This window comes from Gorilla gorilla, chromosome 3 (genome assembly GCF_029281585.2).
Source record: "Gorilla gorilla gorilla isolate KB3781 chromosome 3, NHGRI_mGorGor1-v2.1_pri, whole genome shotgun sequence".
Lineage (NCBI taxonomy): Eukaryota > Metazoa > Chordata > Mammalia > Primates > Hominidae > Gorilla > Gorilla gorilla.
The window spans coordinates 118,766,702-118,793,401 of record NC_073227.2 but is presented as its reverse complement, the minus strand read 5'-3'; the positions used below and the strand labels follow the sequence as shown (position 1 = coordinate 118,793,401).

General features: G+C 43.1%; 1 protein-coding gene across 2 annotated transcripts in view; it reads left to right on the top strand.

The window, feature by feature from the left end:
* Window positions 1-23,561, top strand: part of TSPAN5 (tetraspanin 5) — a 181,134-nt gene extending 157,573 nt beyond the window's left edge. Inside the window, exons 3-8 of one of the 2 annotated variants that reach the window (XM_004039146.5) lie at window positions 7,293-7,439; window positions 12,029-12,199; window positions 15,394-15,519; window positions 17,749-17,796; window positions 17,904-18,020; window positions 21,348-23,561. In XM_004039146.5, the coding sequence (XP_004039194.2) occupies window positions 7,293-7,439; window positions 12,029-12,199; window positions 15,394-15,519; window positions 17,749-17,796; window positions 17,904-18,020; window positions 21,348-21,413 (675 nt within the window). In that variant the 3' untranslated portion in view covers window positions 21,414-23,561. The remainder of the gene's footprint in view (window positions 1-7,292; window positions 7,440-12,028; window positions 12,200-15,393; window positions 15,520-17,748; window positions 17,797-17,903; window positions 18,021-21,347) is intronic. The other variant, XM_031010199.3, reaches the window with a different exon arrangement.
* The last annotated feature ends 3,139 nt before the right edge of the window (window positions 23,562-26,700 follow it).

Genomic DNA, 26,700 nt, shown 5'->3' with positions numbered 1-26,700 from the left:
GTCTAAGTGGCTGGAATATCAGAGTCTCCCATGTACCACGATGGGTGCAAATGGATACATTGTTGCTTGTTGGCTCTCTAAACTTCTGTTATAATCCTATTGCCTCAGACATGGACCACTAATGTGTCTTATTTTTTCTTAGACATATACTGGTCTCTTTGCTAAGTTATGAGAGATGCTGTCTGGTACCTAGTGGATAATGGAAATCTCCTATTGCAGAATCATCTCTTAAAGGCTTCAAGTGGATATGCCAGAGTTAGTTGTCCAAAAGCTAATTTGCAGAATGGCCAATTTGTTGAATATATTTTTTTCTTTCAACTTTTTAAATTGACTGCTATTCATTTTGTCTTTATAGCAGCACTTTATGTTATGGTCAATTTGTTTTTTGCCTCTGCTGCCTGCTGCAACAACAGCTGTAGACTTCAGAGGCAGGAGAAGAGAAGATTAAGGATCCTAAGAAGAATATTGACATAGCATATAGTCTGCATACGAAGAATTCTTATGAATATATTCATTTATATCAGTTCTTACTAATAAAATTTTAATGTATTAATAAGATATATGTAGAGGAATTCTTCCCACATAGCATTCTGAATCGATAATCTTGAATATGTTTTTCTCATCACCTGCAGTCTTGGTCTCTGGCTCTCTCTCATTCTGAATCTTTCTGTTTCTGCTACTACTGCTCAGAATCTCACTTTCATATGTCAACTAAAACGGATGGAAATAACTGTGTGTGGCCCGTTACTCTGCTTCTCACTCATTTATCCTTGTTCCAGTCAGGTTCAGCTTCATGGGATATTTTCTGATGTTATCTGCAAAGTCTAGTACCCTTGACATCTTTAGTCCCCAGGGCTTGCTATGCTTGTAGGATTCAGGTAGGAGAAGGATGAGAACTTCCTATGGAATATAGATGCCAAGCTCTGTGTGTGCACTTCTGGCATAAACAGGTACAGAAGAGAGTAGTCAAATAACATTTTGTATTTATTTACTTATTTATGTTTTATTACTTTTTGAGATGTGATTTCACTCTGTTGCCCAGGCTGGAGTGCAGTGACGTGATCATGGCTCACTGCAGCCTCCAACTCGTGGGCTCAAGTGATCTTTCTGCCTCAGCCTCCCAAGTAGCTAGGACTACAGGCACACACCAGTGTACCTGACTTACGCTTAAATTTTTTCTAGAGATGGGGTCTTGTTTTATTGCCCAGGCTGGTCTCAAACTTCTGGCTTCAGGCAATCCCCCTACCTCGGCCTCCCAATGTATTGATTTTTTTCCGTGTTTGAGGTTTTAAAAGTTGGTATTTAAACTCAAGGGCTGAACATTCAAGTTTACATGCAGAATTGGAGGTTAAACCATGTTATGCATTATTTGTCAGTAACATAGACAAATCACCTAAAAGTTCCATAAAAGTTCCACAGAACTGCTCATTTCATTGATGATGCTGAATTCATAGTGAGTTAACATGAATGAGACTGTTTACACCAGCTTAATTACTACGTTGACTTGAAATATCAGCCAGCTGGGGAAAATGACCATTTAAAACCTGGCACATCCCTGTGCTCTCTATACCCACATTTTTCCCAACTTCGACCACGTGCGTGTGTCTGTCTGTCTATGTGCATGTCTGTGTGTGCGTTTACATGCATGGAGGACTGAAGCATAGTGTATTCAAAGCTTTTGTGTTGTGCAGGACTTCGCAGATGCAAATGAAGACCCAAAGAGAACCAGCATAAGCAATCAAGGGAGTGTATCTAAGGCTCCTGGAATGATACATAGAGCTCTAGGGCAGGCCTCAGGAACCACTGGACTGGGGATTTATAATCTGTCTGAATTTTCCCTCCCTACTCTTGTTCTTTGTTTCTTCCTGAGCGCTGGTTTTCTGCTTCTCACTGCAGTCTGACTTTCTCCACGTGGTAAGAAATATGACAGGCTTCACAAGGCTCTGGAGTTTGGCATTTTAGAGTCTCAGCCACTAGAGAAAGGTGCCTGTTCTAAATCCTGGCATTTTAGGAAGGGAATCCAGGCTTCTCAGCCCTCACCAGGCCAGCAGGATTGTATGAGATCTTGGCAGCTCTGAGGGGTCATGGAGTGAAAGGAGGGGCGAAGGCATCTTTACAAGGAGGAGGTGGTGCTGTTCCCAGAAGAGACGGGGGCCTCAGGTTCCCAGAAGACTAGGTGTCTGCTGGTAGTGTTCTTGCACATTCCTAAGGATTTACTGTGAATCTGGTGCCTGTTTTAAATTGCTTGGCAGACTTAACTGTAATCTTAGATTTTTTTTCTTACAGCTTCTTGTCAACTACAAGGTTTAATTATAATTACTCTGCAGCAGGCATATACTAGCACTTCTTACTCATCTGTCAAATTGAGCTGAATGAAATTAAAAAGTCCAGAAAGAGAACCCATCTTTAGGACAACAGAAGACTGAACAGTCAACTCCCTATCATTTTTGTAATCCAAATCACTGTTGTCAGGATTATGTTCCCCCTTTTTTTTTTTTTTTAGACAGAGTCTTGCTCTGTCACCAGGCTGGAGTGCAGTGGCTCAATCTCAGCTCACTGCAACCTCTGCCTCCTGGGTTCAAGCGATTCTCCTGCTTCAGCCTCTCGAGTAGCTGGGATTACAGGCAGGTACCACCACGTGCAGCTCATTTTTGTATTTTTAGTTGAGACTGGGTTTCACTGTGTTGGCCAGGATGGTCTCGATTTCTTGACCTCATGATCTGTCCGCCTTGGCCTCCCAATCCCTCTGTGTAGTCAAAAGCAATAAAACTGCTGCTCTTCAGTGAATGCTGGGAAATTGTGCACAGATGAAAGAATAAGTCTGTTTTTTTCTCCTGCTAGGTAAGTAATCCCTAATTTTCCCTAATCCCAAGGGGAAAAATACTGGCCATTGGGCATTGACTTCCACATTCACTTCTTGTGTTTCAAGATTTGAGGTAGTGATGATGGTTAATAATATATTCTTGAAAAATGCTGAGTGGATGTAAAGTGTTCTCACCACAAAAATGATAACTATGTGAGGTAATGCACATGCTAACTAGCCAGATTTAGTCATTCCACTATTTATATATACACGCACCTCAAAACATGGACATGTACAATACATACAATTTTTTTTTTTTCTGAGGCGGAGTCTTGCTTTGTCACCCAGGCTGGAGTGCAGTGGTGCGATATCGGCTCACTGCAAGCTCCACCTCCCGGGTTCACGCCATTCTTCTGCCTCAGCCTCCCGAGTTGCTGGAACTACAGGCGCGTGCTGCCACGCCCGGCTAATTTTTTGCATTTTTAGTAGAGACGGGGGGTTTCACCGTGTTGGCCAGGATGGTCTCGATTTCCTGACCTCGTGATCTGCCTGCCTCGGCCTCCCAAAGTGCTGGGATTACAGGCGTGAGCCACCAAGCCCGGCCAATACATACAATTTTATGTCCATTTCAGTTTTTTAAAATTTTAAAATAATTTTAAATAAATAGATAAAGGATATATTCTTTTCACCCAGGAAAAAAAAGATTTGAGTTAGTTTTCAACTGATAACTACGTGGGTATATTCTGAATCCATTAAAAATAAAGTTCTTGGTAGTCTTTCCTATGCTTTGTGGGAGATTAGTTCCCCCCAGCACGCTGTAGTATCTGTTTGCAGCTCTATCTTTGCCAGAATTTAGGATTAAATAAGTAGAATCTGCAGTCCAGCTCAGCCCCCCAATGATTGTTGTTTCCGTGGAAACAGTTGAAGGCTCTCAATTAAAACTGCCTCTGAAGGCTGGAGAGAGTAAGTATTAAAATGAGTTTGTCTGAGAAGCCAATTTTTATCCTCCAAATTAAACCCAGAGAGTGCAGATGATCTAGGAATCTCCTGACAGTTGGGATCATACTTCTTTGTCTTTGGGGGAGGGATTATTTTGCTATTTCGGGCATAAGTATGTTTGCTAGCTTGTTGCTTGCTTTGCTGAGTTGCTCAGATCATCATCTTTGTTACCCACTGAGCTCTTTATGTACAACCATGGATCATGGGCAAGGGTTTGGGAGCAATCTCATCTTTGTTCAGACTTGTGAGCTGCAACTAAAAAGCCCATTAAAAATGGATGAAATCATAGAATGGTCTTAAAGTTGAAAGGAATCCTAAAGGTCATTAAGGCCTAATTTCCCATCCACTTTGGGAATCTTTCCTAGAATGCTGTTGACAAAGGTTCACAGCATCAGCTCCCCTGTTGGGGAATCCCGTATTTCTCAGGGCAGCCTTCTTTGGTTCATTGAACAGACTTGGTGGTATTGTTACCGGGGGTCCTTGTTCTTAGAGCTCCCAAGATGGTGGTGGGCCGCTTCCAAGGTGGCGGCAAGCCTCTTGTTCTCTGACCTGAGGTTCTTGGCCTCACGGATTCCAAGGAATGGAATCTTGGGCCATGCGGTGAGTGTTATAGCTCTATTCAGCTCGATTAGGATGAACCCCGGGCACTTAGCCGGCGCAGGAACAATGGCGAGCCTCTAGCCTGATTAGGAGTGGCAGTGGGCACCTCGCTGGATCAGGAGCACAGCGGATACCCTGCCGGATCCGGAGGGGTGGAAGTCAGTAGTGGCGTCTACAATGACAGCAATCAGCAGTGGTGGACAGCAAGTGAAAGCTCAGTTCGAACCAGAACAAACACAGACCAGAGAGTGTGCAGTTTGCAAGATTTAATAGAGTGAAAACAGAGCTCCCATACAACGGGAGGGGACCCAAAGGGGTTGCCCACTCCCTGCTTGAATGCCTGAGTTTATATCTCGATCATTGTCCCTCCCCGTGTGCTCTCAGGCGATATATGATTTGACTATTTCTTTACCTCCTGCTTTAGCCTAATTTGTATTTTAGTGAGCCTATTTACTACCTGATTGGTTGGGTGTGAGCTGAGTAGTTACAAGCCCCCTGTTTAAAAGTGGGTGCGGTCACCTTTCCCAGCTAGGCTTAGGAATTCTTATTCGGCCTAGGAAATCCAGCTAGTCCTGTCTCTCAGTATTAGAAATGCCTCTTTATGATGGAACTGACATTTCTCTCTGTCAATTCTGCTACTGCTACCTCTTCTTTCTGGTGCCAAGTTAACTGTGTCTTCTTCTCCCATAATTAAGCTTAAAGTCTTTTAAGAATGTCTTCATGTATCCCCAAAGTCTTCTCTCTCTTCCCGTGGCTGAGAAGGTCCATAACCTGAAAACTTCAGGTACTAACATCTGTGGTTAAAGGCATTGTCAGGGGAGAGGCTGGTTTCCTAACAACCCTGGGCCTTTAGCACTGTTGCTTGGATTTTTTATTTTAAGTTTATTTTTGTAGAGAAAGGGTCTCGCTATACTGCCCAGGCTGGTCTCAAACTCCTGGCCTCAAGCGATCCTCCCACTTCAGCCTCCCAAAGTGTTGGGATTACAGGTGTGAGCCACTCCACCCAGCCTGTTGCTTGGATTTTGTCCGACTTCTCTGGCAAGTTTTTTCTCAGCATCATTTGTATAGGTGGAGAATTGGTTTGAGTATTTCTGTTTTCCTTCAACCTTTTCCCCCTGGAGTAAATATTCGTAGTTCACTGCTTGGAAACCCAAGAAACAAAATTGGATCAAACCTTTGGTCTGTGCAGACTTGTGAAGGGTGTGGTTGCCTTCTTTGATGTCACCTCAGAATTTAATGAATACAACCTCAATCCTAACTGCTTTAATAGCCTTTCAACCATTTGTCTGTGACATTAAACCTTAGACTTTTTAAAATTAGGTTTAAGTTTTACATTATAAGAGTTCTTTATTCCCCATATACATTCTGTTCTTAATATCCTATTATTGTTCGTAAGTTGACACCCCCCTAAAGGAAGAAACAGACAGAAAAATAGAACAAACGAAATACGCTTCTCCAAATGTTCCTACCTACAACCTTTAAATGGATTAAAACTTAAAACTCCTAAGTTCAGATGTTGGTTAGTGCTGACTGGGAAGTACTGGGAAGCAAGTGTGTGGCCCCTGCTTGGTACTGAAATAGACACTGTGTACTGGTTTCAAAGAAGCGATGGCGTCTGTCACCTTCAGCCCATCACCAAACTGCTCTGAGTTCCATTTTCCTCAAGTATAAAATCAGATGATTGCTTCCTGTTCTTACAGATTATTGGGAGTGATTTGAAAACAATTTTTTTTTATTATTAAGGCTTTACAGCAAACTATACTGTGATTCTCTGGAGGTATTTTGATTTGAGAGTACCAAACAACTTCAATAAAATTAAAATATTGGTGATATTGGCTGTTTAAGGCCCATGCACATCCACAGTTTCAAAATAATCTTGTAACATAGGTTCTGGGTGGTATTTGATATGGTATCACACATAAGGGAAGAGGGGATTTCAGTAAAGAAATGTCATTGTTTGTGGAAAAGTGAAATTACTCGAGGTCCCTTTGGTGTTCTTGTGGAAGAAGAATAAGAGTTGAAAGTGAGGAAGTAACCTTTGATTTGTAAATCATTTAAATTTAAACTCAAAGGGGGTAAGAAATACCCCAACAGCAAGCCGCAGAACAGCCACCAGAGCAAACCACACAAGGCTTTTGGGATCTCAGCCTAATAAAGGTCTCCCATGGAGCTCAAGAGTAGATCCTGAGGTACGATATTTTCTTGGGAAAAAAAAAAACTTGTAGGTGTTTGTAGCCGGGACTGGGTGCTGTGTTAGTTTTCAGCTTCTAGCTCGACCCTATTTCCTGAGAAATGCCAAGGGCTTTGCAATAGGCATTTGTCTAACTTCTGCGTGAACTGGGTCTTATAGAAGATGACCTCCCCCCTCTCTGGGGGTCAGGGGGTGTGTGTGTGTTTTATACATCTGTCTTTTTTTGTTTGTTTGTTTTTACTGAAGACCTTATATTTGCAGACACTGAAACCAAAGGTAACACCACGTCTTCTCCTTACAGGGTCTAATGACAGTTTCTTGGGCTCTTCTTTTCTTTTTTTTTTTTTTCTACATATAGTTTTCCCAAAAATATGAACACGTTTAGACGTTGGAAAGATAGCAGTTTCCCTCCCTCCTTCCCTCCATCGCCCCTCCCTCCCTTCCTCGCTTCCTCCCTTCCTCCCTTTTGTTTCTCTCTTTTCTCTTTCTCTCTCTTTCTCTTTCTTTCTCACTCTTTCTTTCTCTTTCTCTTTCTCTCTCTCTTTCTTTCCTCTCTTAAGTATTAATCACATACCTGATAATCAGATGCCCTCTGAAGGTTTTCTTTGGGAGGGGAAAGGACAAATGCGATAATCTTTACATGTTGGAAAACTGACCCCACATCCCGGTGCCTTGTTGTGTGTTCTTTTCTGCTCCCAGGGAGTTCTGTCCAACATCTCTTCCATCACCGATCTCGGCGGCTTTGACCCAGTTTGGCTCTTCCTTGTGGTGGGAGGAGTGATGTTCATTTTGGGATTTGCAGGGTGCATTGGAGCGCTACGGGAAAACACTTTCCTTCTCAAGTTTGTAAGTATTCCACTCTCTACTCTCAGATTGAGAGCCAAAACTTTACCTTCCATCAGGAGGTCACCCTATCTACAGGCAAGACAGTGAGCTGTACCAAAGGCACTGGCCAAAGTAGGGCCCAGGTCATTATTTTCTTTTGAGAGAGCTCTCTAGTCCTGATTCCCAGTTGTGCCTCCTTAATAAGTACAACACCCCCCCACCGCCCCACCATGCCATCCATGGAGGTTTTGTGCATATATATCACAGACTTGGATTCCATTTCCTAAGATGTCTTTAGGACTAAGGTAGGTATATATATATATTTTTTCTTCTAAGTGATTCCTTCCCACCGTTTTAATGCACATAGTAAGTGGGGAGCTGTGCAGGCTGTTGGTTTGGAGAAACCAGGCAAAAGCACAGTGACTGTGGCCTGTCCAGATTAAATCTGTTAAGCAGTAGGTTTTGCTAAATATGGAGAAACAGTAAAAGGTAAAGCTTCTTTGTCCTTAGCTGGTACAAAGTTCTCCTTTGTAATTTTTAGATGTGGTGTGGTTGGCGTGATCACTGTCTGAGTGAATGTTTGTAGAGGAGAGGTTTCACCAGGGGGTTCATTGGTATTTAAAGTTAAAATAGAGAATGAAAAGTGAAAGCCTTTGTGTTGGGGACTCCTTTCAAAGGAGAAGAAAATGGCATGTGCTGTTTATGTATCTTATACAGGGTTGTTGAATGTAGCCAAATGTGCCTGTCAGCATGGAGCCTGGCACTCTGATGGGCGTCTGAATCATAGCTCTCTATACGAAGCATCCATTCCCCTTTCTAAGAACAGAGAAAGGATCCAAAGCACCCACCTTCATTTGCTGAGGAAGGATGGGGATGGAGATTTCTACAGAACAGTTGTAGTGTAATATTTCCTGTTACCACAATTATTCCCAACTTTTGTTGACACATCATCATCCAGGGACATTCTCATTAAAAAAAAAAAAAAAAAAAAAGCATATCCAAGAAGTAGCCCAATAGTCATGTAATGTGTGATTCTCTTCCCCAGCATTTCTGCCACATCATCCTCCTGTGTCTTTTCTTAAACATCCCTGAGAAGGGTACACGGTGTGCCCCACCCAGGGCAGCCCATTTCTGAGCAGCTCTGTCTCGGAGAAGCTTTTGGAGGCTATTTAACCTGAAAATTAGAGTGACTTATTCTAACAAGGAGAACCAAGGGGTACCTGGTCTTACAGATAAGTTCACAAGCAGCTGGTTCTCTCTTGTGGATACATGGGACCACAGTGGCTGTAGCTAGTTTCCTGAGACTCCATCTGCCTTATCTGCCAGATCCCTCCTTTGCCACACACACATACACACACACACACACACACACACACACAGTGTCTCTCTCTCTCTCTCTCCCTCTCTCTCTCATACACACACAACCAAATGCTTCATTCTTCACCTAGTCAGAAACCTGGGGAGCCCCCAGGAGAGCTCTGTCCCTGATTGCCACCTGCCAACCTGCCAGTCTTCTTGGCTTGAGGCATCTCAGTGCTCCAGTGCTCAGCTCACCTTGCCAGCTTTCCTGTAGCCTGATTGGGTCCTGGTCATACTCATCTGTTGCCACTATTTCATCAGTTTCGGCCTCCATGCCCCAAAATGTGGGATCCTTTTTTTTTTTTTTAGATGGAGTTTCACTCTTGTTGCCCAGGCTGGAGTGCAATGGTGTGATCTCGGCTCACTGCAACCTCTGCCTCCTGGATTCAAGCGATTCTCCTGCCTCAGCCTCCCGAGTAGCTGGGATTACAGGAGGCTACCACCGTGCCTGGCTAATTTTTTTATTTTTAGTAGAGATGGGGTTTCACCATGTTGGCCAGGCTGGTCTCAAACTCCCGACCTCAGGTGATCCACCTGCCTCGGCCTCCCAAAGTGCTGGGATTACAGGCGTGAGCCACCACACCTGGCTGGGATCCTCTGAATTGCATTTTTTTTTTTTTTTTTAGTAAAGATGGGGTTTCACCATGTTGGCCAGGCTTGTCTTGAACTCTGGACCTCAAGTGATCCACCTTGCTCAGCCTCCCAGAATGCTGGGATTACTGGCATGAGCCACTGCACCTGCTCAGTCCCCTTAATTGTGATTTACTTTAATATAGTCTCATTTATAGTGGTGGCCCCTTTAATATAGCTTATCATTTCTTACAGTTGAAGAGTCCAGTGTTAACTGAACAGGCAGAAAACTACACATTTCTCTAAATCAGCACCTTAATTTATAAAGTCTCATGTTGGAAATGAAGAGAATTGTGTTGTTTCTTGGCTTTTAAGACTTGGAAAATATCTTAAATGGCCTCTCTCCATTTAGGACAAACAATAAAAACTTGCCTGGAATAATCTTCGAACAGGAGGTATGAGATAAGTAGTAAGTAAACGTCCACAGGACTCCAAATAGCTCTAAAGATCTGATTCCCCTAGGAGACTTGCTGAGGGAAAATCTAGGAACTAAGATACTGCAAAATGGAAATAGACCTTCTTGGTTGACCGAGGCTCTAGGGTGAAGCCTGTGAGTCAGTGTCTGCACCTTTGGAAATAGAGGAAATTAGCTCAACAGGGCCTGGGGCATGTAGGTATCTGCCAAATATTTTATATGAATTGAATTTGGACTCAATTTTTGGTATGTATATTATGTAACATGAAGAGAAAATTTACCAGGGGAACTGGAAAATGCACTTAACTTTTATGGAGGTGAGAACAAAAACTGAATTAAAATCTTTCCCTGACTTGGTGTTTCCTGTGTATGCTCATGCATGCTAGCTATAATTTTGTCATTTCTGAACTGTGATAATTCATAATTCATATTTACATGCTTAAGGTGGGGCCTAATACAGGGCAGGGAGTTATTTACACTGTAGGGTAGGCATTGAGCAGAAGTGGTGTGATATTTTTTCTGTTCATTTTTCTAGATTGGGGAAAGTTTAAATTGAAATTATTGGCATCACTGATGATGATGATAATTAAGAACTGTTTAAATTCCATTTCTGGCGAATTCCTGAAGGATATATAATCAGGAACTCTAGGGAAACCTGAAGGGCTGAGCTGGAGGGTCTAGAATTGGGGCCTTAACCTGGGAGTCCAAAAACTTTGCCAAACACTTATTTCCACCTTCCACTCCTCCTCCCGTGCCCACCCTCACAGAGCAGTACTTGGCACCCTAGACAAATACTGCCAGATCTACAGACATCTAATGTCTGCAGATACCCACTCCCTGCCTAGCCTCTCTAATCACATAAGACTGGGACATCTTTGAAGGCAAGGATACCCCTTGTTCTTACTCATCCTTGTTTCTGCAAAGCCCACCTACCTCAGGGCCTGACTCATTGTGGGTCATTCAGTAGATGTTTGCTGAATGAATAAACGTTTTTTGTCTTTTGTTCTTTTAATGAGTAACTGCTGTTTCCTTTGCACCCCTCCCCAATACATTTTTCTCTTGGCTGGCAGCTCCTTGTCTGCTTGCTGAAGATAGAACCGCAGACCACCTGAGCACCCCCTGCCTCCTCAGCTGCTCACTGTTCTGCACGTGGCCTTCAGGACCTCTGCCCAGCAGTTGTGGCCCATGTCACCCTCTCTGCTGTTGTCACCAGAAATTTACCCGCAGTGTACCCTCTGGTCCTTCACAGCTCATTTCTCATAATCTATTTTAACAACAAAGTTTGAGAAAGTTAAGAATACAGGATGGTAGGAGGTGGAAAAAACAGTGGGCGTGAGCAGTAAGTCGATATGACTAAGCTGAGACTCTTCTGAGTCTTCTAGATGGAAGGGGAATTTCTCCAGAGTTACGGGCACTTACCACGTTGCCTCATGGTCTTGAGCCCCTCTTTTAAAACCCTTGTTGTCTACATTAAGCGGAAGTCTCCCCTTGGCTGCATTTTGATGTCACTTAAAATGTTGCTGGGGCCCATGCTTCCTAGAGGAAGGCAAGCACAGCTAGCATTCCCAGGAAAGCCCTCAACTCAGGGGTTTCATTTTGTTTTTATGATGGGAAATAACTTTCATTTCGCGGTCACTGCCCACCCCACTACTTCCTCTTTGACCCCTTCATCTAAGATGAACATATCTGTTATTTTACCCTGTACAGCAGGTGCAAAAGAGAATTAAAATGGTGTCTGAATCCATAAAAGGAATATATTGCATAGAGAATCAAGGCCACAGTAACAAATGACAGGCGATCTTAAAATATTGGAATAATCTATCTTTCAAGTTACAGAAGCTTACTAGAGATAGGGGCAGGTCATTGTTACAAGCATCTGGCAGTACATTAATCATGAGAAATTAATTAGGCCTTAATGTGGGTCTAATGAGAAATTCTTATTATCCATGTTTGCTTATGGGCTTTGTTGGTTAATTATCAAATGGAACACTAGAGACCCTAAAACGTGATTATAAAATGATTTTTAAAAGTCCTTTCTTGGAGTGTAATATTCTATTAATGAATCAGCAGAAACTGAAGATTATCTGCTTTGGAGATGTGTAACAATCCAATGTAATTACAAACCTGTTTAGAGAGGAACCATTTAGCTATATATGATCAAAATAGCCCTTATAACTGTTCTCTGTGTATGTGTCTTTTGTCTTAGTTTTCTGTGTTCCTGGGAATTATTTTCTTCCTGGAGCTCACTGCCGGAGTTCTAGCATTTGTTTTCAAAGACTGGATCAAAGACCAGCTGTATTTCTTTATAAACAACAACATCAGAGCATATCGGGATGACATTGATTTGCAAAACCTCATAGACTTCACCCAGGAATATGTAAGTTTAAAGTGGTTTGTTTTCAAGTTGAAAGTTCTCTGAACGATGACCCCGGTGAATTTCATCCCTCCTGGTTTCTGCATCTGCCAGCTGGAAACTACCTGACTATTCTGCATGGGTGTTTGTTTGTTTGTTTGTTTATTATTTTCCGACTTGCTCTGTGACTTACAGGATTTGTATTCTAAATGGAAATGTCCTATTTTCACTTGTTTCAACTTTTGTTAAGTTAGAGGAACAAAGAAGAAAATGCTTGAGCAAAACGTTATAATCATGGCTGTCCTTTCCTATTTGCATTTGAGGAACATTGTTTTGCTCCGGGTTTAAAGTTTTCTTTGGTTATTAAATATGGATTCTTTCTTATCCCTTGCCCCCTTCTTTGGTAATCCTTGATATTTCACAGCTCATAATAATCTGCTTATCAACAGAATAATTTGCCACAAAATTCCTAAAATGTGCCTATCCAAATATTATTATTGCACATGCAGTTAAAAGCAAAAGCTTAGAAACTCCTAAGTCCTAGTGGCTTCTAACAAGTGAAGAATCTGTGCAGTGGAATCCGGGCCACTCCCTCCTATCCCTGAGCATTGGAGTCCAGGCCACTCCCTCCGGTCTCTGAGCATGCCTGTGAAATGGCTCTTTCAGTGCCAGCAAAGCAGCAGATGTCCCGTTTCACTCAGAATACAAGGGACCAAAAGACACAGGTCTAGTGCCAAAATCTGATAAGGGACCCTGGGCTCACAGGACCTTGACCTATTTCCCCAATAGCAAAATGGAAATAATACTAGCTACTGTCTAACTCACAAGGATATTATGACACTAATGAGACATACATGTTTTTATATTAGGCTAAGGTGTTAGGGTCCTACAAACTTGCAGGTCTTTATATACCTGCACTGAAAAGTCGGGTAGGCTGAGCTTGGACTTGGACAGTGGTGTCTGGGGCATTCATGTATATGGCAGGACCGGAGGGCAAGCAGAAGCCCAGTGAACGGTAGCCTTCTTGGGGTTGGATAGTTGTCTGCCTGTGATGAAGGGAGGCAGCAGCCATGTTGACACTCTTTATGAGGGAGGCCATCCCCTTCCTTAGGCACTCAGGACTGAGCCGGGTTATGTGGTTTTGTTCAGTGGCAGCAATATTTCATCCTGGAGTAAGCTGCCCCTTAAGTGGGAAATTGAGCCCTGATTCATGTCCTCAGTCGATTTCACTGTTTTATTAGGTCCTAATGGGTGCAGGCTCCCTAATAATCCCTTTCCTGGCATTATTCCTGACTGGTTTGCATGACACATTGATGGAGCTTTGTGGACACACCTCGAAATGCACGACCCAAGCCCTGGAAGGACCATGTTGTCTTGGGATGCTGTGTGCTTTAAACGGAAATACTACAGTTTCATGTGATTTTCTTTTTGCATCATGGAATGTAATGTTTAGAAGTAGCTGTTGGTCCAGAAAGTCTTCAAATGGTTGAGGCTTGATATTAACTCAGAGAAGGAGAGAAAGTGCATCCCAGGGAAGTGAGGAAGGGGCTTGTGTAGTAGCCTTTGACTCAGGCCCCATTTAAGAACCACTGAATTTAACTGCTTGTTTTAATATATTTTAATTGGAAGACTGACTTTTTAAAGTTGAAAATGTAAAACACATGCACTTGTTTTTAAACAAACTCAGAGTAGAAACAAATACGATGAAAAGTTAACCTCTAAAATTTTTGGTGGTAATGGATATATCAACTATATATCCATTGATTGTGGTGATGTTTTTGTGATGTATACAGATGTCAAAATTTATCAAATTGTATACTTTAAAATGTGCAATTTATTGTATGTCAGTTGTACCTCCGTTATTGCGGGATCTGGCCAGCAGCCTGCAATGCAACAGGGCTTTCTCTGTTCCCAGGCGGATCGGCAGGTCGAGAAATAATAGACACACACAAGATAGTGAAAGCTGGGTCCAGGGGGGTCACCGCCTTCTGGTCACACAGTGCCAACAATGCACTGGATATACCAGCATTTATTATTAAGTTTAGTGAGGGCGGGGGTAGGTTAGTGAGGGATTTAGGATCATTTGATTATGAGGTGAGACGGTCACATGGGGATGAAGTAATTCTTTAACATAACATCTGTATGCGGAAGTACAGTATACACTGATAAGAATTTACAATATAGTGTGTGCATCAGCAATTTCTAACAGAGCCTTAAAACAGAAACACAGTCTTTCCACAACCTATGATTAGCAAGATATTAATCAGCAGTAACAGTTGCAGCAAAAGCCAGTTACAAACAATCCATAGAAACAGGACGTGAAGCTACACAACCAGTTAGACCAGAAATTCTCAGAAGGGAGTATGCCTTAACCCTAAAGAGGTCTAGAAGAGCCGTGGCAAGATGAGGGCGTTTATAGCCCTGTCTTATACATATGGACAGGTGCCCCTCATGTGTCTGTTTATAGGCTCTCCACAAAGGTCGCATTCTATTCCCAGAGCTATGAACATCTGCTTTTCTGGGATAGGAATCTTGGTGATGTGAAACCTCCGCGACTGCACGTCCATTCATAGGCTCTCTGCAGGAGGAAGCACATCACGCACTGTTGGCTCATTCTGGCAGTCCAACCTGGCATTGTCTTTACACAATCCTGCATGCAATTTTGTATTTACAATAATCAGGAGCATTTCATCTTTTATTCCATAGCAATAGTTTCAGGGGGTCTCCCTGCACTCCATAAAACAAAACAGATCTTTAAAAAACTATTAGAATGTAGAGATCAAAACTTTGAAAAAGTAAGCCTATAGGTAGCCCACCCATAACCCCAGTTGCCTCCTTCAGTCACTACCACTGTGGTTAGTGTCTTATTTACCCTTCTAGAATGTTCTTGTTTCTCCTTCTAGAATGACGTGCCCAAGCCAAACAGATCTTGTTCTAACTGAGCCCTGCTGTACAGCTGCTCTGCCCTTCTTCCACCTAACACCACAGGTCTCATCAGTTGTTTAAATCACGTGCCAACACATCCCTACAAACCTTCAGCCCTAATTAATTTGGAAGATTTTATATGGGCCATTTAGGTTCAGTTTGGCTTAAAAATAAAGTCTGGGACAGAAAAGAAGGTCAGAGCTGGCAGAAGCTGGTGTCGTTCGGCGGGTGTGAGTGTAGGTGCCTGCTTGCCTCCAAGTTGGGATGTTCTAATTCTTTCCTGTTTGCTCTAGTGGCAGTGCTGTGGGGCTTTTGGAGCTGATGATTGGAACCTAAATATTTACTTCAATTGCACAGATTCCAATGCCAGTCGAGAGCGATGTGGTGTTCCATTCTCCTGCTGCACTAAAGATCCCGCAGTAAGTGAATGCCAGCGAACTATTGGCCTACTCTGTATATCATGCCGAGAGTGTGCATGGGACGAGCAGAGTGATTTTTTGGTTGAAACCTCTTCTTACCTGGTTACTCCTATTTGTAGCTCCTGTAGGGGGTTATAGTGCTCAAATCTTCCTAGTAGGAGTAATAATTGCTGGCATTAATTTAGCAGTGTGTGCTGGTTCCTATTCTAAGCCTTTATGTGCGTCGGCTCATTTAAGTTGGGCACATTCCTACTGGCAGATACCACCATTACCCTCCCTTTTCAGGGGAAGAAATCAAGGCACATGAGGTGTAAGTGACTTTCCCAAGCTTGCACTGCTAGCAGGCAATGGAGTAGAATATGAGACCCAGGCAACTTGCCTGTGTCATCTGTTAGCCTTTCTTCATGAGAAGGGCAGGCTCATATGAGAGCTCTCTGCATTGGTTTAGGGTTAGTAACCCTTTTCTTTTTGGCTTAGTTCTAGGGGAACTATTAGGAGTAGGAGGAGAGTTTGAGACAAGATAGGCCTGGACTGCTGTGTAGGAAGACCACAGCTGCCCGGACTCCTGAATGTCATCATGACTATAGTCATGCAGTTTGCATTTTATTATAAAAAAGAATAAAATATAAAATCTATTTGTAAGTCACTCACTTTTGCCACAGGTTTGATTATATTTTGTGTCAAATCGTGCCTGGTATATAGAATGACTTAAAATGCAATTCTTAAGCCAGGCATAGTAGTTCACACCTGTAATCCCAGCACTTTGGCAGGCTGAGGTGGGAGGATCCCTTGAGCCCAGGAGTTAAAGACCAGCCTGAGCAACATAGTGAGACCCCATCTCTACAAAAAAATTAAAAAATTAGCCATGTGTGGTGGCACACACCCATGGTCCCATCTACTCTGGAGGCTGAAACAGGATCACTTGAGCCCAGGAGTTTGAGGCTGCAGTGAGCCATGATCATGCCACTGCCCTCCATCCTGGTGACAGAGTGAGACCACAATTCTTAAAAAAAAAAAAAGGTAACTCTCTAGTGTTAGAATGACAAACATGAGAGGTTACTCCACGCATCTCTGTGTGCTCCTAGCTGCAGAGCCCTCCTGGGACTCCTCAACTGTTCTCTGGCCCTGCAGTCTCCAGATGTACTCCCCAAGGCTCGCCCTTACCCCTCAGAAGCAGAGCCGAGTGGGTGCTGATGAGCTCAGTGGGGATGCTCCTTCTTATGGTGGAGGCTGTGGGGCTCTTAAAAGGAGCTATGGTCTTGGACTGGAAAAGCAGAACTTCCCTGCGGGCTTCCCCCAGGGGACCACCTCAGCTGTTTCTCTTGGTCTGAAAGAGGAGACAAAGTCACTAAGGACTGTGCTGCCCCGCCAGCTGCCCTTCCCACCAGCTCAAACCTCCTCTCCCTTCTGAGGAGAGCCACATGGAAGCAGAGTGCCCACTCAGAGCTTGAGGGGCTCATCCTGGTGGCCTTGCACTGGCCAGCGGGTGCCGCACAGTGCGCCTCCTGTCGCCAGTTCCTGTCCCACATTAACACTCCTTTGGGAGAATTCTGTATTCTCAGAGGCATTAATGCTTCCCCTTTCACCTACAGATCCTCTGGGCAGAGCTAGCTCATTCCTTGCGCTCTAAGCTAATAAAATCTGCCCCACACCCCGCAAAGGAGGAAAATAAACAACCCGAAAAAGTGGAACCATGTTTCTGATCAGACCCTGTGAGACGTCAGGTTGTCTGTGTGATTATGTGGTCGGGGCATTGTTTTGTTTTTTAATTATTAAAAGCTCATTGAAAAACAATTTAAGTAACATGGAAGTACATAGATTAAAAAGTAGCAGTCCATCCAAAAGAGCATACATGAAGATCTACTGTGCCCTTTATGTTTTTTATCTGTGTCTCCAGTTCCCTAAATCCCATAAGCTTCTTGAGGTTGGCACCACTTTGAATCTTGAGCCTCCTGTGTGATAGACTTGCTGTCTTTTCTGATATTCCCCAAGCCTTAGTTTTCCTTATTTGTAAAATAGGGCATATTTTAATACCTACTTCTCTACTTCTGAAGATTGTCACAATAATGACATGGGATCATGTATATAAAGTGTTTAACATAGTGCTGCAGTCTTTGTGCCCAGATACACATTTTATTACTAATGTGTAACAGAAGTCTTCTGCTCATTTCTAGGTGGGCTTTCTGTCTAATGAGTAAATTTCACTTTTCTCTTTCCTTTCTTCACCAGGAAGATGTCATCAACACTCAGTGTGGCTATGATGCCAGGCAAAAACCAGTAAGTGGAATCTCATGTTGTTGCTTAGCACAAAGGGTGTTGGAGGAGCTTTGGCCTGTGCCTGGTGCTCTATCTGTGACAATGTGCTCTCCTCTTCCCTTGTGAAGGAAGTTGACCAGCAGATTGTAATCTACACAAAAGGCTGTGTGCCCCAGTTTGAGAAGTGGTTGCAGGACAATTTAACCATCGTTGCTGGTATTTTCATAGGCATTGCATTGCTGCAGGTAAGATAAGGGTCCTTTATGGATATCACAGGGAAATAATGCCCTGGGAGAGCCCTTGCCAGGATCGGAGCTTTGCTTAAAAGCCTTGATTGTCATAGTTTTTAAGACACATTGGAGGGCTGAGGAACAGACCTAAACGATTTGGTTTGTGTTTTATTTTATTCATTTATTTATTTATTTTATTTATTAATTTTTTTTTGAGATGGAGTCTTGCTCTGTCGCCCAGGCTGGAGTGCAGTGGCGCGACCTCGGCTCACTGCAAGCTCCGCCCCGCAGGTTCACGCCATTCTCCTGCCTCAGCCTCCCGAGTAGCTGGGACTACAGGCGCCCGCCACTACGCCTGGCTAATTTTTTTGTATTTTTAATAGAGACGGGGTTTCACCGTGTTAGCTAGGATGGTCTCGATCTCCTGACCTCGTGATCCGCCCGTCTCGACCTCCCAAAGTGCTGGGATTACAGGCGTGATCCACCGTGCCCAGCCTGATTTGTGTTTTATTAAAGCTCTGAGTTTAGATGCTACTATCATGAAATACTTTAGGAAACCTTGTCTTTTTCTAAGATGGAGACATTAATTAGATCAGTAGTTGCCTGCTGGCATTCCATCGTTTACATGGGCTCAATAATACTGCATTGTGGCAACTGAGTCAAACATGCATAGTTAGAAGTAGATCTCAGTGGTGACGTTAAGGTTTTGGGAAGTTTCACAGAGGTGTCATACCCCTTTCTCTCCCTAAACTACCTTGCCAAAGTGCTAGTGAAGGAAGGGAGCACCCACTTTTCCTCCTGGCCAGTCTTAAGAGCTGGACTCTTCATGTTGTTGGTGTGACACTTTCCAAAGAGCACATAGTTGAAACAAATTAAAGAAGACCTAAGTAAATATAAAGATATCCTGTGTTCACAATTGCAAAACTTCATATTATTAAGGTAACAACACTCATCAAGTTGATCTACAGATTCAGTGTAATCCCTATCAAAATTGTAACCACCTTTTTAGCAAAAATGGACAAGCTGATCCTAAAACTCATATGGAAAAGCAAGGGACCCATAATAGCCAAAACAAATTTGCAAAAGTAAAACAAAGTTGGAGAATTCACACTACCCAGTTCAAAACTTAGTACAAAGCTATATAGTAATCAACATAGTGTGTACTTGAGTAAGATTAGCCATATAGAGAAGTGGAATAAAATTGAAAAATCAAGAAATAAAACCAGGCCAGGTGTGGTAGCTCATGGGTGTAATCCCAGCACTTTGAGAGACCAAGGCAGGAGGATGGCTTGAGCCCAGGAGTTCAAGACCAGCCTGAGCAACATAGCAAGTCCTTGTCTCTACAAAAAGTAAAAATAAAAAAATTAGCCAAATGTAATGGCACATGCCTGTGGTCCTAGCTACTCAGCAGGCTGAGGTGGGAGGATTGCTTGAGCCCAGAAGGTTGAAGCTGCAGTGAGTCGTGATTATGCAACTGCACTCTAACCTGGGTGACAGAGCAAGACCTTGTCTCAAAAAAATAAGAAAAAAATATATATAATTAAAAAGAAGAAATAAGGCCGGGTGCAGTGGCTCATGCCTGTAATTCCAGAACTTTGGGAGGCTGAGTCAGGTGGATCACTTGAGCTCAGGAGTTTCAAAACAGCCTGGGCAACATGACAAAACCCTGTCTCTACAAAATATACAAAAGTTAGCTGGGCATGATGGCGCATGCCTGTGGTCCCAGCTACCTGGGGGGCTGAGGAGGGAGGATCACTTGAGCCTGGGAGGTTGCAGTGAGCTGAGATCATGCCATTGCACTCCAGCCTGGGTGACAGAGCAAGATCCTATCTCAAAAAAGAAGAAATAAGCTCGTACGTATATGGTCAGTTGATTTTTGACAAGGGAACCAAAACCATTCAATAGGGAAAGAGCAGTCATTTCAACAAATGGTACTGGGAAAACTGGATATGCAAAATAATGAATTTAGACTAACTCACACCATATGTAAAAATTAACTCAAAATAAAGCAAAGACCTAAATATAAGAGCTAATGCTATAGAACTCCAGAAGAAAACATAGGCATAAATATTTGTGACTTTGGATTAAGCAGTGTCTTCTTAGGTATGACATCAAAAGCATAAGCAATGAAACAAATGTAAATAAATTGGACTTCAAAATTTAAAACTGTGCTAAAAATGATACCATCAAGACAGTGAAAACATAACTCCTAGTATCTAGAAAATATAAAGAACTTTCAAAAGTCAACAATAAAGAGACAAACAGCTTAAAAATGGGCAGCCAGGCATGGTGACTTGTCCCTGTAATCCCAGCTGCTTGGGAAGCAGAGGCAGGAGCCTGCACTGAGCTATGATCACGCCACTGTACTCCAGCCTGGGCAACAGAGCAAAACCCAGTCTCTTAAATTATTAAAAAACAAACAAACAAACAAAAACACGGGCAGAGGATCTGAACAGACATTTCTCTAAAGATTATAATGGCTAATAAGCACATGAAAAGATGCCAACGTCAGTAGTCATTAAGGAAATGCAATTCAAAGCCACATATTTCATACTCGTTAAAGCGGTTAGAATAAAAAAGACAGACAATAACAAGTATTGGCAAGGATGTGGAGAAAACGAAACCCTCATATGTTGCTAATGGAAATGAAAATGTTGCAACCTCTTTGGGAAACAATTTAGCAGTTTCTCAAAAGTTAAATATAGTGCTACCATATGAGTCAGCAATTCTACTCCTAGAGGTGTACCCAAAAGAATTGAGAACGTGTTTACCCAAAAACTTGTATGCTCATGTTCATAGCAGAATTATTCATAATTGCCAAAATGTGAGAGCAATGCAAACGCCCATCATCTGAGGAGTAGATAAACAAAATGGGGCATATCCATGCCATGGAATATCATTCAGCCATCAAAAGGAATAAATTAATAGTACATGTATATGAACCTTGAAAATATTTTGCTACATGAAAAAGACAGTCACAAAAGCCCCATATTATATGATTCCCTTGATATGAAATGTCCAGAAGAGGCAAATCCACAGAGGCAGGAAGTAGAATAGTGGTTGCCAGGTCTGTAGGGATGGTGGGATGGGAATGACTGCTCACAGGTACAGGGTTTCTTTTTGGGGTAATGAAATGTTCTGTGATTAGATAGTGGTGATAGTTGCATAGCTTTGTGAATATACTAAAAGCCCCTGAATTATACACATTACAAGGATGCTTTTTACCACATATGAATTACATCTTAAATTTCAAAAATCAATGGTTTAAAAAAATGAGACACAGTGGCCAGGGAAACAAGTTACGAGTGTCACTGTTTCACTCACATTTTCTTCCTTTCTCAGATTTTTGGGATATGCCTGGCCCAGAATTTGGTTAGCGATATCGAAGCTGTCAGGGCGAGCTGGTAGAGCCCCTGCAACCGCTGCTGCAAGACACTGGACAGACCCAGCTTTCGGGACCCTCCCGCGTGCCGAACTGATCTTCAAGCTGCATGGACCTAATCACAGATGCAGCCTGCAGTCTCGCCTAATGGAGCTGCCATTAGGGGAGTGTAAAACTGGGAAATGCTGCTCACTGACAGAATTAAAAAAAAAAAATAACCAGTATGAAAGTCGTTGCGCCGTGAATCTCTACTGTAGCCATGAATTTATGGACAGTTGGATGCTTACCAAAAAAGAAAAAAAGGGAGGGTAGGGGACCCAGATGTACTTGAATGTGCAGAAAATACATTCTTGTCCTCATCTTCCGTAATTGGAGGGCTGGGAGAGGCAGGTTTGCTCTTCGCCACACCTTGGACGGACCACCTTCTGTTCCATGGCCTGAAGGAGTGCATCTCCTCAAAGACTCAGCCCCTCGCCTGGGAGGGCAGTGGTTTGTGGGCATCCCTCCATGTACATTTTAGGAAACACTTGCAACTCTCATCTGAAGAAGAAAACAACTCGTCTTTGGGTTCAGATTTTGTGATGGTATTCAGCAAGTCACTTGGGCGAGCACACTTGGTCTATCCTGGAAAGTCTCCTTATAAGAGAAGTTGTGTATTTCATGTGCACCGAGCAAGGGCATTGGAAGATGTCATGAGGCTTTTAGCAGGACTGATCGTTTTTCTAAGTAGACCTAAGCTTTGTTTGTCAGTGAAATTCAAGGAGAAAATGAGGTTAATGAAGACGTATCAGTTAAATATCCCCTTCTTCTCACCCTGCCAAAATTAGCAGTTGGATTTTTGGAAACTCTGGAATACTCTGGGTCATTTTGTTTTGTATGTTTGTTGGTTTTCGTCTTCCAAAGGTGAAAGCTATGATACGGTTCCACTTAAATTTTAGTGTTTTCTTACTCAGCTCAAGCATTAATTTTTGATTAAGTCTTAATCTGCATGACCTGTGAATCTGAATCCATCATCTCCCTTTCCTGCCAGCTTTTCTACAAACATTGAAATATGTTATTTGGTCAGCACTTATTTCCTAGGTTCACAGCCTTGGGAGGTGGTGGCATGTCCTCCCAGTCTGGCTGGGAAGAGACCAGCTGTACCATCCAAATGCTTCCCTGGTCTTGATGATCTCTTCCAGAGTCGATCTGAGTGGCCTCTTCTGCACCCTCCCCTTCTTTCTCTTTGAATGGAATTAAACCCAATTTGGAAACAACATTGACCCAGTCAAAAGCTTCTAATGGTTTCTTTTTCTTCCTCCAGTTTTAGTTTGCTTTTATTAAAAAAAGAAAATAGTGCATGGCCATAGCTCCTTCAGTTCTCTTATTGCAGACTAACCATCAGGGTGGTATCAAAGCACAAATACTTTGGAGGGGAATGCGTTGAACTGGGGCAAGTACTCTGTAACACAAAGTGGGAAACCACTTCCTGGTGCTGCCGCTCCTGCCCCCACTTTAGGTGGGAGGGACGAGTTTTGCCCTCTAGATTTTAATCCAGCTGGTGTCCACCGGATGTTGTCCTCCTGGGGAGCAGATATCAGTCTGTGGAACGCTGGGAAAACCACAGGCACATTTTTCGGTGCGGACAGATTTGCCAGCACATAACTGGGCAGCCAGCTAGAATACTTTGTGGAAATTAAGCGAGGTTTTCCATTTCAGCCCCATGGTGCATGGTGGTGGCCGATGAATGTGTCAGTCTGCTCAGAGAAAGGACAAAAAGGAAATTATTTTCAAAACTGTGTTCACTGTTTGGGTGTGTGTATGGCTCTGCATGTGTGTGTTTTTGTCTCTGTATAGGTAGAGGTGTTCACATCTTACTCCGACTGTAAGGTTGTCTTACTTCATCTCTGCCCCCACCACAGTTGCCATTTTGTAATGTCCTTCCAACATGGAGAAGACACGAGCTCTCTCCAGTTGGCATCATTTGTCTTTTTTGTTGATTGCCTCATTCTCCAGTGAACTCCATCTGGCCAGTTGATTCAGAATCAGGCAAGATCCCTGCCCTTTGGCACATCCACTGAAAGGCCAAACAGCAAGTCCGAGTGAGTTTTAAATATTAATTAATCACCCTTTATTTTTTACACTTGAGAGTGATTGTAATAAAGGCTGTCATTAATAAACTTGGTTCTACCTTACATGGTGTTGTGCCTTTCTTCATTACTTCTTTCTTGAAATTGTGAAATTTTCGAATCCAGTAGTTCTCAAACTTTAGCAGGTGTCAGAATCACTGGGAGGACTTGTTAAAACACATGAATGCATTTGCTCCGTGCCCATAATTTCTAACTTAGTAGGTCTGGGGTGGGGCTGAAGAATTTGTATTCTGATAAGATCGTAGGTGATGCTGTTTGCGGCTTGTTTGGGGACTACACTTTGAGAAGCATTGTTCTGATCCAGTTTTCTAGGAGGGGAAACAGAAAGGTAAGATTTTGTAGTTGGGAAGGGAAAGGTTCCTTTGTACTTAAAAATGCTGACTGACAAGACACAGAGGCCAGAGCCTCATATGTAGGAAATCCCTGCCCATGAGGTCATCTGCTGGTTACAATCACTTGGGGACCATGTGAAATACAGATTCCCCAGACCTTACCCCTAGCAGTTCTGGAGTGGGAGACAGGGTAATCTATGTTTTAAAAGCTCCCTTGAAAATTTAATGCCTGGTGGGATTTATGACTTATGGGCTTAGATAAATGTTGATAATATTCACAACCTTTTTTATAAGAAAATAATTTCTCACAGTCCCTTGGAGCTGGAATCTTAAAAACCCATTAGAGAAATGTCAGCTTAAATGTCTTTCATTGTGAATTATCACTGCAGAAGAAGACTTCCGTCGTGAGAACTGATTAAAGACTTTTTTCAAAGATCAAATGAAAACAAATTTTAAGGTTCATATAGCACACTTAGATCCTGACAACATAGTGTCAGACTTGTTCAAGAAACATTTTGCCTCATAGCTCAGATATTTGAAACAACGTTATTTTGATTTTAAGGAAATTTATCAGTGATGATTGGAGATGGCCAATCCCTGCTTCTTGAGTTTTCTTATTGTCTACATTGGCCCTCTTTGCTTGTTGCAAACTATAAGCCAACAAAGGAAAAAAAAAATGACAGCTCAGAAGTAAAAGGATGCTTTGTCTATAAAACTCAAAAACTTCGAGGAAGTTTCTTCAATGTGTAGAAGGTAGACTTTAGGGGAAGCTTATTAAATTTCTCTTCTGTTGTTGGGCTGGTTACCACTAACATCATTGCTTCTATAATTTAAAAATACACAGTTTTTAAACGTGAACTCAGGAATTTAAAAATATTTTGCGTCATGAAGTACTTAAAGAAGTGCATTTCCTTTGTTCTTCCTCTTCCTTCTCCCAGGGAGTAATAAACCTGGACTTTTCTTTCAGCCTTCTTCCTGCCACAGGTCCCAGTTGTCCTTTCCTCAAGGGGATCCTTAAAGTGTCTCTTGGAGGTTTCTTGTGCAAAGTGATCATTCATTTCCCCATGTTTGTGTGGGCAGGAATGGAGTGATTTTGCAGTTTCGTCTGTTTCCGGCTGGCTTGGACAGGCGCCCTGGGAAGCCTGTGGGCTGAACAATGAGGAGCTGGAGCCCAGTGACCTGGCAGGCCACCCCAACTCCCTTTGTCATTTATTCCACGAAGCCCTCCTTCTCTAGGGAAATCCTGTTTAGACCTCCAGTGAAGAACTGGGAAGCCCTCTATAAACGCTGGCCAGCAGGGTTTCATGGCCAGAGCTCTCTACAGTGAGGCCATGGGGCTGCTTCTAGGTGCTGCCCAATTCCGGAGTGAGAAGCCTAGTCTTTGAGTGAGGAGGAAAATGCGGCATTTGCCTGAAAAATACATTAACATTGGCTTTATCATGATGACACAATAAAATCCATAGAAAATCTACACATGATGACAGACAAGGCAGTCAGATGGGGGTGGGGGGGTGGGTGGGGGCAGGGAGCACGGCGGAGAAACCAAACTCTGAACTTGGAGCAAAGCCATCCTTAGACTCACCCGAGCCTTTTTGTTTGGAGGGGTTTGCCACAAAGAGTTTATAGAATTACAGTTTTAGGCCAGACAAGGTGGCTCACACCTGTAATCCCAGCACTTTGGGAGGCCAAAGCAGGATGATTGCTTGAGGACAGGAATTCAAAATTAGCCTGGGCAACATAGCAAGACCCCGTGTCTTAAAAAAATGAAAAAAAAAATTTTTTTTTAATTAGCTGGACCTGGCGTCATGCACCTGTGCTCCCAGCGACTCTGGAGGCTGGGGCAGGAGGACAGCTTGAGCCCAGGAGTGAAGTATGATCGCACCACTGCACTCCATCCTGGTTGGCAGAGGAAGACCCTGTCTCTAACTCAATAAAATTACAGTTTTTAGGACTTCTTGAGGGATTAAGTGCAGCTTGCTTCGGCGTTTTCATGCTGAGTGGTTCTCTTGTAAACTTGCCACTGGTGAGAGGAGGCTGATTTAGTCCCTTCCTGTTATCCATTAGCCGGGGCTAAACCTCTGGGGACCCGCACTGGCCATTGTGATTTATTTTTCCACTTCTAGGAATTCCCAAGTAAAGTAAATCTAAGGGAAGAGCAGGCGAGTTCACGGGCTTTCACTGTAAATATGCCCCGAAAGGAAAGCAGTAGCAGGCTTCCCACGCTCTTGCCCCATACCGAACGCACGCTTGCATTCTCCGTCGGGGAAAGCTACTTTTCAGATATGGAGCGGACATTCAGGTGCGGTGTCAGCCCTTGCATTTGCAGAGCAACTCGTTTGAACGAGAACGTTTTAATGGCCTGCCCTCTAGTGTCGACCGCGTAAAACCACTCCGGACTGGAGTTGGAATAGTTCAGGGATAAAAACACTGTATGTTCAGAGGCGCTTGTGCTTTGGAGAAACTTGAAGGTACACAGCTTGTGTTGCCTGCTTAGGGCGGGTAGGTGTTTTATTGCCTTTACACGCTCCTGAAAATGGCAAGGCTTGTTTTGGAAAGATAAGAGAACAGGACGTTTTGCTCCCATCACCATCTATCCTGCCTGGGATCTTGCTGCTGGGAGTTTATCACGGCAGGATGGAGCTGGGCCTTGTCCTCCCACCAGTTTTCAAATGTGGTTTCTAGACGACGATGGTGACTGCCTAAAGCTGCTCATCTTCCAGGCAGAGGCACTGTCCTAAAGGTGTCCTCAATGTGGCTGGGAGGACAATGCTCTGCACCCTCCCTCCCGGGGACCACCACCCTCCATTGGAACTTCAGAGGTTTTTGTGACGAAAGGCCCCAGGACCCTGGTT